This window comes from Lithobates pipiens, unplaced genomic scaffold, assembly GCF_037356315.1.
Source record: "Lithobates pipiens isolate NorthernLeopardFrog02 unplaced genomic scaffold, aLitPip1_a1.2 Scaffold_16, whole genome shotgun sequence".
NCBI lineage: Eukaryota > Metazoa > Chordata > Amphibia > Anura > Ranidae > Lithobates > Lithobates pipiens.
Window position 1 is genome coordinate 63182015 of NW_027507748.1, and position 18206 is coordinate 63200220.

Consider the following 18206-nt stretch of genomic DNA (forward strand, 5'->3'; position numbering starts at 1 on the left):
GAAAACTGAACAAAGAAAATCCTTCTATAGTGTGTGCTTGCCTCTGGCCAAAGCACCGAGTGTGATTTCTGTCTGCTCTCTCCTCCCTCTGCTATTTGAACCGGTCACTTCTAAAAAGTCTATGCCAGGGGTCTCCAAACTTTCTAAACAAAGCCTGGTTTATTGTCCTTCATATTTTAGGAGGGCCAGATTGTGACCAGCAGGAATGGAAATTTCCCTGACATCAATGGAAGTAAACATTGCCACATTTGGTATTAAGGGGGAGCCATAGTGCCCCATCATTGGTATCATAGGGAGGAATATAGTGCCCCATTGCTGGTGTCAGGTGGCAGAATAATGTTTCATATCAGAGGGAGGAATAGAGAGCCAAGGTGCCCGAAAAAATGCAAGAAAAGGGCCACATCCGGCCCGAGCCGCAGTTTGGAGACCACTGGTCTATGCCTACACTAGACAATCTTTGAGACCTCCCGCCCCCCCCCCTCCAGTACACAGCAGATGATTGACAGCCTCATCTGTGCATGTTTCTCTATGAGACTGTATGGAGGGGGTGTGCCCTGTCCCTTTACTCAGGTCTCAGATTACACTGAGCACCTTGCTCTGTGCTATGCAGTGTGTGAAATCAGATCCTTGCCCCTTGCATTCTGAAGTTCAGAAATGCTGTGTAAAATCTGGATTTTGAAGCGATGTAGAAAAGAGAAGGCTGCGGATAAACAGATAGGGTTTCCTTCATATCTCTAAACATGAGGCCAGTATCTTCAGTGGGTATAAGTAGGGGTATACAACCACTTTAAGGAGCAAAAACCCTGTACTATAGCATTTGTAAACTGACTTTTATATACCTACACCAGAAAAATTGATAACACAACAAGAGTAATACATACAAAAAATAAACCTAATTTGTGCAATAAAATCTTTCGGAATATGAATTGTTTGCAATCAAAACGCATAACAATGAAATGGCGTTATCGTTTAGTCACCTGACTCGTACAGGTGACAGATTAAATCTGTAAGAGGAAAAGACTTCTGCTGTATGGTGCATTCGATTTATCCTAACAGTTTATTATAATTACAACTATTACCTTTTATTTATGTAGCTTCATTCCTTTCCCGGCATATTACAGCAGGGTGCATTGTAAACATACGCACATTGCTAACAATACAACACCCAGCAGGGAACTGAGATGTAAGTGCCCCTCTGCATGATGGAGCTTACAATAAAAATTACTAAACCTACATGGCACAATCCAAGAGCTCCTTCTACAAAACCTACCAGCACGTTGCAGGCATTTTCTGACAAAGAAAGAGAATTTGCAGGAGATAATTTCCTTTTATAAACCGCCGTGTGCAGTAATAATGACATTGCAAAATATACCCTTGGTCTGGATGGCTGGCGAGACAAGCTGGCCACAATCACTGCAGAGACACGTGTCTGATGGTAAATGGTTTCTAAGATGTGGCACTGCTTACCGGGAGAGAGGTGGGACGGGAGAGGATTCATGGATTTGTCCACCATCTTCTGATACAATGCTCTCAGGCTAAAAGGCTCCACTGTGAATGGCAGGGTGCCCGTCAGCATGGCATACATGTTCACACCACTGAAAAAGAGAACATTGTGAAGGCCAAGGTTAGAGTCGGGCAACAAAATAAAATTGCCAGTAGCAGGTGATCAATAAGACATGGGTCCTGGATCATCAAGCTTAAAGGCCAAGTTCACCTTTTCACTAAAGCACACCATGTTGTCTAGTGGCCCCAGCGTGTTAAAAAACACGGTGCAGTTAGTGTCCTTTTAAAGCCTTACCAGTAGGCCATGACTGACATTCCCAAAGCTTGCCACAAAATCTCCAATGGAAGTGATCAGCCGCATCCTGCCCAAGTTCCACTCAGGGCCGCTGATGGCAGTACAACTGGTCCTGTTGTACTGGGCCCAGGTCTCATTAGCTAAACAGGGGGAAGCTTTATTGTTCATTTCTGCCTAAATTAATACACTGATTTGCCCCATCACATCAACAGAGTGGCCCAGGAGGTGGGAGCAGAGGAACCTTTTTTTTTTTGATCTTCAGGGCATAGGTGGATGAAGTCAGTAAAGTTGTTCCACTGCATCTGGAGGGATGGGTTGTGTAGGCAGGGTTGGGGGGAGGGGGGGCCATCAGGAAGGCTGTATGAGGTCCTATGATTTCTAACAGCAGCCCTAACTCCACTCATTAAATAGGCCTTTATCAACCAAGGTTCTCTGGAATCCTAGGGCTCTTTTAGAGGTTGCCAGGGGTTCCTTGAATAATGGGCAATGCCTATGTTTCAGATAAGTAAGTACTGCAATCAATTTTAGCTAACTGTAAGTGTGGGGGTGGGGGTTAGGGTTATTTCCAATGACCAGAAATGTAAGGAGTATTTGTCCAACGACCATCGTTCCAATCTACTGAAACCTGTAGATATATTGATTAGTAGTATGGGTTCCCTGATCCTGGAATTCTGTTTCAAATGTTCCTCCATGTTAAAAAGGTTGACAAAGGCCTCATTAGAGCATCACAACTTCTGCAATCCAAACCCATGCATGCTCAGTGTGCTCTCCCTAACCTATAGCCAGTGAGAGCACTGCACGGGTTCAGAATGCAGTAGTGCGCTTGTTCCTGTGATGCCGGGAGCAAGCATCCAATATTTCGACCATTCTGGAAATTAGGCAGGAAACGGCTGATCACTTCAATCAGAGTTTTCATGGCAGGATTGGGATGATGGTCATGGCCTACTGGTAAGGCATTAAAGGACACACTTTGAAAACACAGCAATTTCTTTAACACTGGGGCCCCTAGATGCTATAGTGTATTTTAATGGAAAGAAGAACTTAGCCTTTAAAGCAGCACTTAAGGAATGCTTAAGTGGCCTCTGAGTCAATATTATTATATGTCATGTCATTAGCATGCCTTAAGAGATATTTAGCACATCTTAAGTGAAGGTTAATGACTTAGGCTCCATGCACACTGGAGTGAAAAACATTGCTTCTACAGGAGTTTTGTGTTTTGCCTATAGAAGCAAATCAACGTTCTCCTATGTGTTCATACACATTGGACGTTTACAGGCATATTTTGAGATCAACGTTTAGAGGCAGGAAAAAAGAACCTTTCTCATTCGCGTTTCTGATTGGAGCTCACTGGCAGAAAAAAACATAAAACTCTCCTAAACTCATCTAAATTTTGTACAAAAAATACTCTATATGAGCATTTTTTACTCCAAAGAGAACAGACATTTTTTTTAAGCCCAGTGTGCATGGAGCCTTAGGGCCATGGAGTAGAGTGACCAAATGGGAGACCGTGTCCTCCATATTGGTTGTATGCAATGTTTATTTCTATTACTCTTAGAATATTATTAAAAAGTTTTAGCATGAAGGTGCAAAAAGGAAAGTGTTTGATTTCATAGGCAGTGAAATGTTTTTTGTATTTATATAGCAATTCCCACTTGGTGCCAACTGTTTTTACATCTCCTCAACACAGGCAGTAGAAAGTGAGAGTTTTAGATGTTCTGCTTTCCTCCATGCAGTTACCATAGTAACGTGCCAGCCTGTGCCATGCTCCAGGGAGACCCCCAGTAACAGCTACTAGACATATTTTAAATGGTCATATCAACGAATGTTAAATGGCAGTAATATAACAAAGCTAAAGGAGGTGGCTTTGGAGCTTATACAGATGTCTATTCAACTTACAAGACAAGCAAACTTTAACTCTGGAGTTGTCTTAAAGTGGAACTAAACTCCTCTATTCTTTACAGCCAAGGAAGCTGCCATCTTAGCTTCTGTTTGATCTGCAGTTGCTATGGTGCTGCACATGTGATCACTTATGACACCAGCCATTTAATGTCTTGACATGCATGCTTTGAATGTAACTGCTTTGGGAAACTGTTAAAATTACAGGTTTAGTTCCACTTTAAAACAGACCTCATATCATGAAAAACGTCATTTTCTTTCCTTGTACCCTCCCCCACCCTCTTAAACAGTTCTATGTGGTTTCCCCACATGTGCACACACGCTGCAGGACTGTACAAGGTCCAACACCAAAAACCAGAGGCCTGTGTGCATGTGTGGAAGTACACCCGCACGTGCACAGATGTGACGGACACCGTTGCCAGGTTCTGAAGACCTGGTAGAGACCTGTGGCACATCTACGCATGCACAGGATATCCAAAGATGGAGGCATGAACGAGGAGAGAGAGAGAGAGGAGGACAATATTGCCTGGATGAAGTTCTTCTTTACGTATTTCATTTTATATCAAATAGAGTAAATTCCATATAGCATCAGTAAGTAAATTCAGGATTAAAACCCAATGGGACCATTACTCTCTGTGTAGAAGCAATGGTTTCTCTGCAGAGGTCTGACACACCCCTGCTGAGTCAGAGCTAAAGCTCTCCAGTCCGCAAAGCTCATGCTCCCTGCTGACTGAAGAGCTTTGGCCCTGATTCAGCGTAGATAGGGTGAGAGGGTGTGGGTTGTCAGACCTCTGTAGAGATACCACTGCTTCCACAAAGAAGGTAAGAGTCCTTATCTATAGCATGCTGGCCGGGGACAGGCTTTAAAACTAGGATGTGGCTGCTTGCTTTGGATACTACTTGCTTTGATACACCTGAAATTAATTTAACTGATTAAATCTGAAGCATTAGTTAAGACTATTTCAGTGAATGGTCAGTAATTTACGTATGTTGTGCCCATGGCACATGTATTGCCTAATGCTAACGACAAGGATGCATTAGCTTTCAGACATCTATTTTCTGCCAACAAACATCACAGATCAAGTCCCCTCATTCATAGTTGGTTTGAGGTACATTCATATTTCTAAAGACATCAGACCACCAGAGAACAGTCCATCTCAAGCTTTGCAGGAGGAAGGGGCAATTGGCCTGGCTGGTTTCTTCACAGGCAATAGTTATTTGAATGGCTATTACTAATGATATCTGGTAAACATTCCTTCTATCTCCTTCCTATGCACAATTATGCACATGTGCCCAATTTTTACAATTGTTCGTCAATATCTTTCAACAGGAGGATTGTCAGGTATCTTTTATGAGTTGGTGGTCTAATTGTTAAAGCCTGACGGTAGCTTTCCATTAGCATACAACTCAGCACCATTTGCTCAAGCAACCCCCAGAGCCCCTGCTTGTTTATTCATTTGGGAAATTGCTAGGATGACTTACTCATTAGAAGCTCTGTGCTTTGCATGTCATAATAGAGTGAAAACTTTTGGTGAAGGACATCTGCACATGCAAAGGTCAACAGCTCTGACTGAAGGCTGTTTATCAACATTCCAGTCTCACTTTGTCTGTCTGGGCCTTATAGGAATGCCCATATAAGCAAGGTGTCTAAATCTCTACTATGATATAAGGTGTCTTTCCTTATCTTTTTCCCATAGCAGGACTGGCCTGAGAAAATCCTGGAAGCCAGGATGTGCTTATGTCAAGGGTGTAACTATCGACATTGCTCTATATGCCTGGAATTATAGATGACCAAAAACATAGAGCTACCTTGTGATTTTAAGTAACCATGTGTTGAAGCACTTATTACAGTCACACACCTCAGTATAAAAATGCTTATAGGTCCCCCCTGTCCTACTTATCAATTGCAATGGAAAAAGCTATTTTACTAAACTTTGTAAGTTGTTACACTAGACTGTACAACCAGATGCGAAGCCTTGTGCTTTGCTGAAGTTCTGCGGCACTAATACATTTTTCAGAATATGATCTGTGCAAGTTTGTGTATTAAGTATAAATGATAGATCATTACTTACTATAATTTAATTACCTAGAATTGATATAGTTATGGGAATAGCCAGGTGGGCTAAATAACCCATTGACTTCATACGCCCTACATTCAATGATCTTACCATCCTATCGCTCATCCTCAAACATATAGTAAAGTCTCTCTCTCTCTCTTGTAACAGCAGGGCGTTTTCATCTTCTTGTCACATTCTCATTATTGCAAAATAAACTAAAATGAATTCAAAGTAAATGTACCTTGTATTGGCTAATGGGTGGAGTGTGTTTCCCAAGAGATGCCTCAGCCTGCTAATATCTACCCAAAAATCAATGTTCATTTTAGGTGCGTGGACCCTTTAAAACTGTATATACGTCAGAATATGTTCCAGTAAAATTCAGAAAAAATACTTACATAGACCAGACGTCCACTTTGGGGCCATATTTTTTCCTTGCAAGGAGTTCCGGGGCTGCATAGGCTGGGCTGCCACACTGTGTGCTGAACGGGTCTGTGTAGCCCAAGATTCCGGCACAGTTGCTCAGGCCAAAATCTGCAAATAAGGACCCTCATTTTACAATTCTTCAAACAATTTAACACATTTATATGGATTTAAATCAAACATGTCAGCTATTTTAGACTATCTTTGGATATATATGGGGAATTGGTGGGGCTTAGTCCTTAAGTCAGTCCTCTGGTAACAACATGAACCCAAAGAGGGGCACAGTGGAGGGTATTATGGCTAATGAAGATAATAGCAGTCACCTTTTAATGTCTACTTTTAGGCCTGATGTTATAAAGAGTACAAGAAGGCAATTGCCTCTCCTGGAAAGAATGCTGCTCCAGGCTCCCTTCAGTGGCGGCCTCATGACCAAAAGCATAAGCCTTTGGGCCCATTTTTTTTTTTTTACTAAAGGGAATGATCATCAAATCAGAACCATAACCGCACTCTACAACAGAGATCACATGTCTAACTGCCTAAACCAATATTTCTCAAACTTTTAAAACATGGAAGAACCCTTGAAAAAACTTTCCAGTATCAGGAAACCCTTTCTTGTAATTACTATATCTACAGCTAACAGTACTTTACAGTGATGGTCACTGTTTAGAACGCCCCTAACATTTGTTTTCGTTGGGAAGAATCCCTCCCATCCCATAGCTAAAAAGATCATCAGTGGTTACTTATTGGACAGGCAGAAATTGCTCACTGCTCTAGGAACCCCTAGGAAAGGATCCCTAGGGTTCAACTGAACTCTGGTTGAGAAATGCTGGCCCAGACCTTAGGTTAGATAGTGAAGAGCAGCCTAAGGCTAGCTTGGGCAACATTTTTTCCAGGAATGGAATTTGAGCCCTTTCATTCCTTATTTTCCATCCCAGTAAGAGTAGTAATAAAGCTCTCTGATAACATTTGAGTACAGGGCCATTTTTAAGAATCAGTCCACCAAAATATTATGAAGGAATCACCAAAGAATGCAATAAATTGGTGGATGTTTCAACCAATACCATCAGAACACTGCAGTATCATTTGGCCCCTCTACTCCCAAGTGGAGACAATAATGTACATTCAACTTATTTCAATTTTTTTTCCCCCACTAAAACAATTGCAAGAGTCATTACAGGACTGCAGAGTCAGCAGTGATATTTGGCACTGAGGAAGGAGATGGAAAGTAGGACACAACAGAAGTCCTATTGAAGCCTCGTGTAGTCTTTGCCTAGTCATACTGAGAGTAAACTGAGGAATACAATGCTAATGGGGAGCTCATTAAGGAATTTGCATACCGATGAGCTTGATGTCGTTGTTCTCATCAAGTAACAGGTTCTCAATCTTCAAATCTCTGCGGGAAAAGACAACAATTAATGAGGATGAGAAGCGTTGCTCCCAAACAAGTTAATGTAACAAAGATTACAAGTCATTATTGCGCTAGGAGAAGAATTTAATAGTTAATAAGAGGAATAACTGGCCATAAAGGGTGCTGCAAAATAAGTTCAGAGCCTCCAAAAATAACTGCTTTCCCAAACAGTATAACATGGATATGACCTGCATTTTATTTAGTTTACTATGTATAATAATATTATTTTTTTATTTTTACTGTCTTGTTTTATAGTCTATGTAGTGCTTGCTCTGCCTACTTCTAACGGCTATCACGAGAGACACCTACCTAATGCTCCAAAAATAAAATGCTCCTTTACGCACACACATGGATCTAAATGGGCCCCAAGTCTTAAGCTGGCCTTACACCTGTAGAATTATGTTTTAACATTTGGACAAGTATAAAAATATCTCATCTGACCATTCAATGGGCCTTAATTGACTCAATTAATATTGAACAAATTTTTCTTTGAGTACCATGTCAATGTCTCGATTTTGGTAGAAAGATTTGACAAATACATGTGCATAGACTAGTTCCAATTGAATTGGCCAGAAGCCAATTCAAGAATTAGAAATAAGTTTGTGACAATTTCACAACATTTGTTCAATTCTGTCCATCAATTTTTTCGCTCGCTGTGGTCAAAACTGATTGTTGAATCGTCCCTTTTAAAGAGGAAGTAAACCCTGATGGGTTATACTTCCTCTTTATTTCCCTGCAAAGGTAAAGCATAATGGGCTACTATGCATCGCATAGTAGTCCATTATGTGTAACTTACCTGAAAACAAAGCCTGTGATGTCGTTGCTGTCCCTGCTGGCTGGAAGCGTCCATCTTCACCCCTCTTCCTCCCGGGGGCCACAGACTCCGGCTTTGTGACTGGCCGGAGTCGCGTGATGGCGATCGTGCCCTTTTTAAAGTGCGCATGCGCCGATGCTTTTACACAGACAACATTGTCTCATTTTAATGTAGTCTAGGTGTTGGTGGTGGGTACCTAGTTTTTGTGTAGTTTTGTATTTTTTTTATTGTGCAATAAAAATTTCCCTGATATAAGCAGCTTGGCCCGCCCGTAACTTCTTTTTTTCAGGGGGTTCTTCTTCCCCCTCTATTATTATTTTTACCTGATTTCCAAATCTCGGAGACCGCACCTTAACTGGTGAGTCTACAATTTAGGGACGCTGTACCTATTATGCACATCTACTGGATGGTGCAGCGTACATATAGCAGTGAGCTGATGGTTGTCATTATCTGTATTGTATTTTCGGATAAATACTGTAATGCTTAAACGAAAATGGTATGATCTGGTATTGTACGAGAAACATTTTTGTGTTTGTCCCATGGGATAATTTCCTGAATGGCTCTTGAAAGCTGTATACTAAAGATCAGATAATCATACGATCGCTTCCCGAAAGTGGTATTTGTCATACGATTTTCTAATGGTGTATACTAGGCTTTAAAGGCACCCCCACAAATCAGCAGTTGCGGCATGATTTTGCACCATGAGATTCAGTACAGCGTAATTTATATAAAGGGTCGGCAACTTCTTGCCCTGTGATTTTGGCCTTTGGCAGTTTACGTCTTACCAACAAAGTGCATAATAAAAGACATAAGTGTGCAGCACCCGTCTATGTTTTTCCCTGGAACAGCTTGATTCCCTGACTCGCTGAAGGTAATCGCACAGAAAAGGATGCATTTGTCGGCTCTTATCAAATCAAAACACTGCTTCCAGGCTGCCGCTGATCACGTACTTGTCAGAATCAGAAGATTTCATGGATTTGGGGACACCATGTTGCAACACTTAACCAGAAAAAATGTTTTTATGTATTTAAGAAAAGTATCTGCTGATGAAACAAGGAGACTTCAGTCACATGAACTTTCAGACTTATTTACTAAGACAGTGCAAAGTACAAGGATGGCAGGTGATACGTCCAATCTGTTTATTGATGAATCCTAATCTTTGTTTTCTTAAAGCGGAACTAAATTCTCTTAATCAACATTAACTATATTACTCCTTATTCTGCTAGCCATGGTAAATAGATACCAAGGAATATCTTTATTACTTGTTTTAAACTTTTGTTTTACTTTTGACATTGCTTCAATTGCTTCCTGGTTTCTGGCCTTGGCCAAAATGATGTCATACATCCCAGGGGTCTTCAAGGGCGTTATTTTTTAATATAGAGCAGGGGTCTAAAATTTTTGTAAACAAATGGCCAGTTTACTGTACTTCACATTGGGCCCCATCCTTGGTGTCATTGAGAGTGCCCCAACATTGATGCCATTGGGCTCCATCCTTGGTGTCATTGAGAGGAATTGTGCCTCATCGTTGGTGTCATTGAGAGGAATTATGCCCCATCATTGATGTCATTGGGCCGCATCCTTGGTGTCATTGAGAGGAATTGTGCCACATCATTGATGTCATTGGGCCCCATCCTTGGTGTTATTGAGAGGAATTGTGCCCCCATCATTGATGTCATTGGGCCCCATCCTTGGTGTCATTGAGAGAATTGTGCCCCATCATTGATGATATTGGGCCCCATTTTTGGAATTATGCCTCATTGTTGGTATGAGTGGATAGTCCCCCAAGGGCCAGATAAAATCAAGCAAATGGCCACATCTGGCCCTTGGGCCACAGTATGGAGACCACTGATCTAGAGAAGTGTTGGATGGGCTTTCCCAGCTAAGCACACCCTTCTGTATGCCTGTGCTAAGGGCAGATGGATTTCAGAAAGAAAATGCTACATGAATCACATGCCCTTGCTGAAGATGGCCGCGGCTAGAAATGAAAGGAGGGGTGTTTTTCAAAGTAATTTCTCAACAAAAGAAAGTATGGAAAATGGATGGGTGAATTTGCTTTGTATGTCAAAATTGAATTAAATGAATTACCTAGGTGGATGCAGCATCGGTCCAATGCTGCATCTGTCCCCCGCGGGCTCTAACATTGAGAACCAATCGATCTAACACTGCCAATCGCTCGGTTCTCACAGCTCCCTGAGCAGAGAGCTGTAGACTGTCAGTCTGGAGCGCTGGGCTGTGGAAGGTGCGAGAGTGGCCAGCTCAGGCTCTCAGTGGCTTGCTCAGAGGCTGAGCCAGGTACCGGTCCAGGCATGTGGGAGGATCCCGACTTCTTTTTTTCCATCATGCCTGAGCTTGGACCAGCTCTGTGACATCAGCAGACAGCGGACTTCAGCATGCTGCCTGCTGAAAACAGGTCACAGGAGAACAAAACGATCTGCACTCCTGTGATCCACAGCCAAATCTGGTTTGTACTTGTACTTCTCCTTTAAATAACGTTTTCGGTTTGTGGTACTCAGATACAGTTTAGTTCCACTTTAATAAATCACTGACCCACAACAAACAAGTCAGGAGTTCTGATTTTTCTTGCCTGGAGTCAGTGACTTACTAAATAGTGCAGAAAGGATAAGGATTGTATTTAATGTTTAACTTTCCATTGCAGCATGCATTCAGCCATGCTTTTCAGTAACTGGCAACAGAATTCTAAGTGTGTCTTTTCTGCAACCATGGCAAAGGTATAGGATTTCCAGAAGGAATTCCTAACACTTCCCCTAATATTTCTTTCCAAGAAATCTGCACGGAATATGAGGTTACATTACAAGCCTCCGTTTCTAAGGAATACTGCATCTTTGGTAATATTATTAAGTTTACTGCATTGGGATTTTCCTCTTTGGTTAGATAAAAGAAAAAAAGAGACGTACACCTAAAGGGATATTGGCTATGTAATGGGATTAATTCTAACGATGGACTTCTCTTTTTTGCTCCTTTTTGGTCTGTTAAATATATAACTGAACGCTGTTTAATAAGTGAAAAGAAATATCTGTTGATCCTGCCAGAAATCATATGAGCTCATAAATTCTTGAGCTTTCTGCCTCTGCTGCAATGTTATCAGTTAGCACTGTTCTCAGTTTTCTCTGCGGACTCCAGAACTTCCCATGTTATGGAGAAGGGGAAGGGTGGCTCTGTTGTCCTGTCCTAGGGTGACAACACACCACCTCCATTGATATAGTGCGATGAGTAAACGCTGTCACCCTAGCACAGGAAGTGTGTTACTGGCAGGATCACCAGGTTAGAATAAAGGAAAAAAATCCTGGAAATTAAAACTAATACAGCCACCACATCTAAGGACCTGTAAGCTTCAATGTATTGCCTTTTTACTCCTGGGTTTAGATGCATGTTAGTAAATGTAAAGCTTTGTTCACTTACATCAACCATCAATATGCTAGCAAAAGTCCTTTTTTTTTTTACATATCATTTGGTATTCAGAGTGAACTCAGGATCACCGTATGTACAAACATTCACTTTGCGACGTGAACTGCTTGTACCACTTCCCTCACACATGATTTGGTATTCAAAGTGAACTCCGGATCCTCTTGTTTACTACCAGTCACTTTGCTATGTGAACTAACTGTACCTCTTTAATAAATCAACCCCAGTGCACCTTAGTAAAACACTGGTATGGATCATATCATTAGTGTAATGGAAAAACATTCTCATTTGAGAAGATCTTATGAACTGCAATGGTAGAGCCTATCTCACTACACACAGAACAGAAACCAGTAAGGATCTGCAATATGGTCTTCTAATATCCTTAACACATATTCAATATAGTTCAATGGTTATCAATGCATGAGGTGTAGGGAGTGTCAACTGCAGCCCCTGAACACACTTAAGGGCCACACATAATATTCAGTTTATGTAATGGTACAGAGGACTATCAGAGACTGCATATATTACACAGCAGATGGTCAGAGACGGCAGACATACTAGAGGAGATGGTCAGAGACAGGAGACATACTAGAGGAGATGGTCAGAGACAGGAGACATACTAGAGGAGATGGTCAGAGACTGCGGACATAATAGAGGAGATGATCAAAGACGGGAGACATACTAGAGGAGATGGTCAGAGTTTGTAAACAAAGTAGAGGAGAGGAGCCTACAGACATACTGGAAGAGATGGTTCAAGACTGCAGACATACCAAAAGAGGATGGTCAGAAATGGAAGACATAGTAGAGGAGATGGTGAGAGACAACAAACACACTAGAGAAGATGATCAGAGACCACAGGCGTACCAGAGGAGATGGTCAGAGACTGTAAGCATGCCGGAAGAGATGGTCAGAGACTGTAAGCATGCTGGAAGTGATGGTCAGAGATGGCAGACATAGTAGAGGAGATGGTCAGAAACTGTAGACATACCAAAGGAGATGGTTACAGACAGAAAACATAGCTCAGGATATTGTCAGAGGACATACTAGAGGTGATGATCAGAGACTGCAGACATACCAGAAGAGGTGGCCAGAGATACGAAACACAGTAAAAGAAATGGTCAGAGACTGCAGACATACTGGAAGAGATGGTTTAAGACTGCAGACATACTAAAGGAGACGGTCAGAGATGGAAGACATAGTAGAGGAGATAGTCAGAGACTGCAGACATAGTGGAAGAGATGGTCAGAGTCAGGAGACACACTAGAGGAAATGGTCCAAGATAGAAAGCATAGTAGAGGAGATTGTCAGAGACTGCAGACATAGTGGAAGAGATGGTTTGAGAATGCAGACATACTAAAAGGAGATGGTGAGGGACAGCAGACACACGAGTGGAGATGATAAGAGACTGCAGACATACCAGAGGAGATGGTCAGAGATGGGAGACATACTAGAGGAGATGTCAGAGACTGCAGGCAGACTAGAGGAGATGTCAAAGACTGTAGGCAGATTAGAGGAGATGGTCAGAGAGAGACTGCAGACATACTAGAGGAGAAATCAGAGGCTGCAGACATACTAGAGGAGATGGTTAGAGACTGCAGACATACTAGAGGAGATATCAGAGGCTGCAGACATACTACAGGAGATGGTCAGAGGCTGCAGACATACTACAGGAGATGGTCAGAGGCTGCAAACATAATGGAGGAGATGGTCAAAGGCAGGAGACACACTAGAGGAGATGGCCTGAAATATGAAAAACATAGTAGAGAAGATGGTCAGAGACTGCAGACATACTGGAAGAGATAGTTAAAGACTGCAGACATACCAGAGGAGATGGTAAGAGATCAGAGACATAGTAGAGGAGATGGTCAGAGACTGGAAGCCTGCCGCAGAAAACAGTTGAAGACTGGGGATGTGTAATGTGTGACTGTCAGAGATCACAATTAGCAGCCTATTAGTAAATCAATGTTTCTACTCCGAATACTGGGGCATGGAAAGGCTGCATGTGGCGTTGAGCTGCCAGTTGGGCACCAGGGGTATGATTGACACAGCAGTGGGAGTTACACTTAATAATGGTTAATAGTCACCAAAACAAAACAAAAAAGTACATTCTTCAAAGCAGAGTGGATATTTATGCCTCACTATAGAATACCAAGCTGTTTATAGAGTGTTATTTCAATGGAGCAGCACTGACAGCAATTACACGGCTGATAAAAATAGCGCTCATCTGAGCTTTGCTGCAAATTGAGGTGTGCGACCTTTCCTTTCATCTCGGCCGCTTTTCCTCCAAACTAGAGATGAGCTCAGAGCGACTCTAACATATCACATCCAAAAAGATATTATTTCAGCGAGCCTCTCCACTCCTATTCTATTAATAAGTCCATCGTCTTCACAAGGGAGCCAGGTATGTCCTCGTCTCGTCGTGACTTCTCCTGCGTTTAGAGCGCCTGCCTTTCATGCCGCTGAAATCCATTTTTCCGGCAGAAATTTATGAATAATGGAATCTTCACACAAACGTGTGATCTTTCTGCTAACAATAGGTGTGAGTCACCCATTCATTCACTTTACAACAAACCATTTACAACTAAAATTGTCCTGTGCCATTTATTTTTATTTTATTCCGCTGTCATAAATAAATGGCCTTCTTCCTATTGAAGAGATATTTTTCTTTCTGATGGGAAAAGAACGCACTGACACAAGAAGAAAAAAAGAGCGCATATCCAGAAAGGGCTCTAACAGGGACAGCAATTATCTGCTGTGTGTTTTCATAATCTATTTTTATGTGTGTTTTCTTTGTAAGGTCTAATAATAGCATTTACCCTTTTCATATGAGGTTTGTGCTTGCAATGGTTTTGTTGCTGGGTAAAAAGAGCCACGGCTCCCTGCTTAGTCCTGCCTGATTGACAAGGAACTGGAAAGCAGGTTTTATGACCAGCTAGTTATACCAATTTCCAATCATGCTGTGTTATTTCTAGTTTGTCTTTAATGAGGAATTGATAGTGGTTAATGATCTCTATTTAAGGCGGTATTAAACACAAAAACAAAAATGTATTTTATTGCAGCTTACTAATTCTTAGATATGGTGTCTGCATTCACTTTCTTTTTACTTTTTTGATTTTGTTTCTTTATTTGAACCCAGTTGGTTATTTTTCAACTTCCTTTAACATACCAAGCTGTTCAGTAAAAGTGTCAGTTATGCCCCGTACACACGAGCGGACTTTTCGACATCCAAACTCCGACGGACTGAGTCCGGCGGACTATCCGATCGTGTGTGGGCTGCAACGGACTTTAGCGAAGCTAAAGTCTGACGGACTTTAGAAATGAAGCATGCTTTAAATTTTCCCGACGGAACTCCGCCGGACCCGGTCCCCTTTGAAAAATCCGCTCGTGTGTGTGCTACTCCGACGGACTAAAACCGACGCTAGGGCAGCTATTGGCTACTGTCTAGGAACTTCCTACGTCGAATCCAGTCGTACGTCATCACGTTCGACTCCGTCGGAGTTTGGTGTGATGGTGTGTGGTCAAGTCCGTTCGGTCGAAAAGTCCGCCAGAACTCCGTCGGAACTCCGGCGGAACTCCGGCGGAACTCCTTTGGAGGTCTGTCAGACTTAATCCCTCTCGTGTGTACGGGGCATTAGAAGGCTTAGCCCTTGTACACACGGTCAGAGATTCTGACGGAATGCTTCCTATCGGACCTTTTTGTTTGGATATTCCGACTGTGTGTGGTCTGCATCGGACTGTTTCCGTCAGAATATTCGACGGACCAACTTTTACAACTTGTCGGTAAAATTTTCCGACAAAATGCTCCGATCGGACATACTCCAATCATGTGTAGCCTACTCCGACGGACAAAGTGCCACGCATGCTCAGATCAAATTCCTAGACCAAAGCTATTGGCTATTAGCCTGAACGTAGTCCCGTCGTAACAATATAAGGTCATCACGTTATGTACAATCGGATTTTCTGACAACTTAGTCCGACCGTGTGTATGCAACATCACTTCCAGACCTCTTCCGGAATGAATCCGTCGGAAATTACTCAGACGGATTTGGTTGTCGGAAATTCCGACCGTGTGTACGGGGGCTTAGACAAACCATTTACCGCTGACAGGGGTGCTCATAATAGACACATTTTATTCATTTATGTAAAACCTTTATCCCAAAAGGACAAGAAAACGTTTCTGTAACTCCTTAAAAAGTGTCACGCCCCGTACACACGATGGAAAGCGTTCGATGGGAGCTTTTTGTCGGAAATTCCGACCGTGTATAGGCTCCATCTGACATTTTCCATCGGAATTTCCAACACACAAAATTTGAGATCTGGATCTCAAATTTTCCGCCAACAAAATCCGTTGTCGGAAATTCCGATCGTGTGTTCCACAATTCCGACGCACAAAGTTCCACATATATGAGCCGCACTTATCAGCTTGTCGTACGCGTTGTACGTCACCACGTTCTTGCTGTTCCGACCAACTTTGTGTGACCATGTGTATGCAAGACAAGTTTGAGTCAATATTCGTCAGAAAAAATCCATGGATTTTGTTGTCGGAATGTCCAATCGATGTCCGAACGAGTGTACAGGGCATAAGTGTTGGAGTTTGGCTTGATTGTGTTAGTTAGGTCTACTAAAATATGCTACTGCATCTAACTACCCTCTCCCCAGATTGATGATAATGCTAATTTCTATGGTTGGCTTTTTTAATCCTCCATCCAGAGTGGAGACACCCTAAGGCAGTGGTTCTCAACCCTGTCCTTAAGTACCCCCAACAGACCATGTTTGTAGGTTTTCCTTTATCTTGCACAGGTGCTTTAAATCAGTGTCAATGGCTTGGTATTTTGGACAGCTATTTTATCTAAGAGAAATTCCCAAAACATGGCCTGAACTTGAGGACAGGGTTGAGAACCATTGCCCTAAGGCAGCCCAGAGATGATCTGATTTTCCTTTTCCTTCCACCATGGGTGGAAGGGAGAAAAATCACTTGATATCCTCATCAACAAATCCAGTGTTGGAGGAATGCCTCTTGCAGCACTACCGTGTTCTGCCAGCGGGGGGGGGGGGGGCATGGAAAGCCTTCCTGGCTGGCAGGACACAATGATTACTACTGCCAGCAGTAATTGCATGCCAAAAATCTGACAGGCTTGTCCATGCATGGTTTGGAATTCGTCTGTCCCTGCTGAAAAGGGTGAATTTCGATCCATGTATGGCTTTAGACAGGAAGTGTGTTACTGCCTGGATCACCAGTGAGTGGTCACTCATACTTTTTACAGAAAAATCTTTAACCTTTTTCCTCCCATTTCCCTGTGCATGAACTTCAATGGAAAAGAGCTAAGACACTATACTGCTTGAGACCACTAGGATCATGATGGGAAATATTTTCAGTACCGGAAAAATTGCAGGGAAAATTACACCGGTACTCACCTGTGTACCACCCCGGCGCGGTGCAGGTGCTCTACAGCCTGAATCAGTTGGCGGATGTATTTCCGGGCTTCGTTTTCCTCCAATCTTTTCTTTTCGTAAATTTTGTGCATGAGATTCCCGCCTGAGCAGCGTTCCATCACCAGGTAGTAGCTGTTCTCTGTCTCCAAGATATCGAGCAGCTGAGTGATGTTGGGATGTCGGATCATCTGCTGGATCTGACCCTCCCTGCGCAGGTTCTTGGTCACATAAGTGTCCTTCTTGGCTTTCTTCTTATCAATCACCTTCACAGCCACCTGTAGGAACCAAAACATAGGAAATCAGATTCTGAAGAGCAACATAACCTCTCTCCATCTATAATCCCACAGATTTCTACCCTGCTTCCTCTGTCCTCCATCCCCCCATCAACATAAAAATTCAAATATTAAAAAAAACCTTTTCACTTTCATTACATTCCTTATTTTAGACCCAATGGCATCATTATTACAATGACATTCAAGCTATTTCTAGAAGACTTGTCGTATGTATGCTATGACCACATGATCAGTAGCAGTGTTGTCATATGCTATGACCACATGATCAATACCAGTGTTGTAATAAGCTATGATCACATGATCAGTATCAGTGTTATCATTCACTATGATCACATAATCAGTACCAGTTTTTCATACGCTATGATCACATGATCAGTACCAGGGTTATCATTCATTATGATTACATGATCAGTATCAGTGTTGTCATAAACTATGATCACATGATCAGTACCAGTGTTGTCATACACTATGATCAGTATCAGTGTTGCCACATGCTATCAGCACATGATCAGTGCCAGTGAACCAATCACATGAGTATAAAATAAAACTACTGGGACTGTGCTGTAGATCAGGGGGTCTCCAAACTACGGCCCATGAGCCACATCTGGCTTGCTAAAAGATTTTACCTTGCCCACAGCTAGGCCAGGTAAAATTGCATATTCTC

General features: G+C 42.3%; 1 protein-coding gene across 2 annotated transcripts in view; it reads right to left on the reverse strand.

Moving 5' to 3' along the window:
- Positions 1–18206, reverse strand: part of HUNK (hormonally up-regulated Neu-associated kinase) — a 118811-nt gene that overhangs the window by 21260 nt on the left and 79345 nt on the right. For both annotated transcript variants that reach the window (XM_077479992.1, XM_077479993.1), the window contains exons 3-6: positions 17232–17524; positions 7509–7564; positions 6147–6282; positions 1468–1595 (exon numbers count right to left, since the gene is read on the reverse strand). In XM_077479992.1, coding sequence (XP_077336118.1) covers positions 1468–1595; positions 6147–6282; positions 7509–7564; positions 17232–17524 — 613 coding nt within the window. The remainder of the gene's footprint in view (positions 1–1467; positions 1596–6146; positions 6283–7508; positions 7565–17231; positions 17525–18206) is intronic.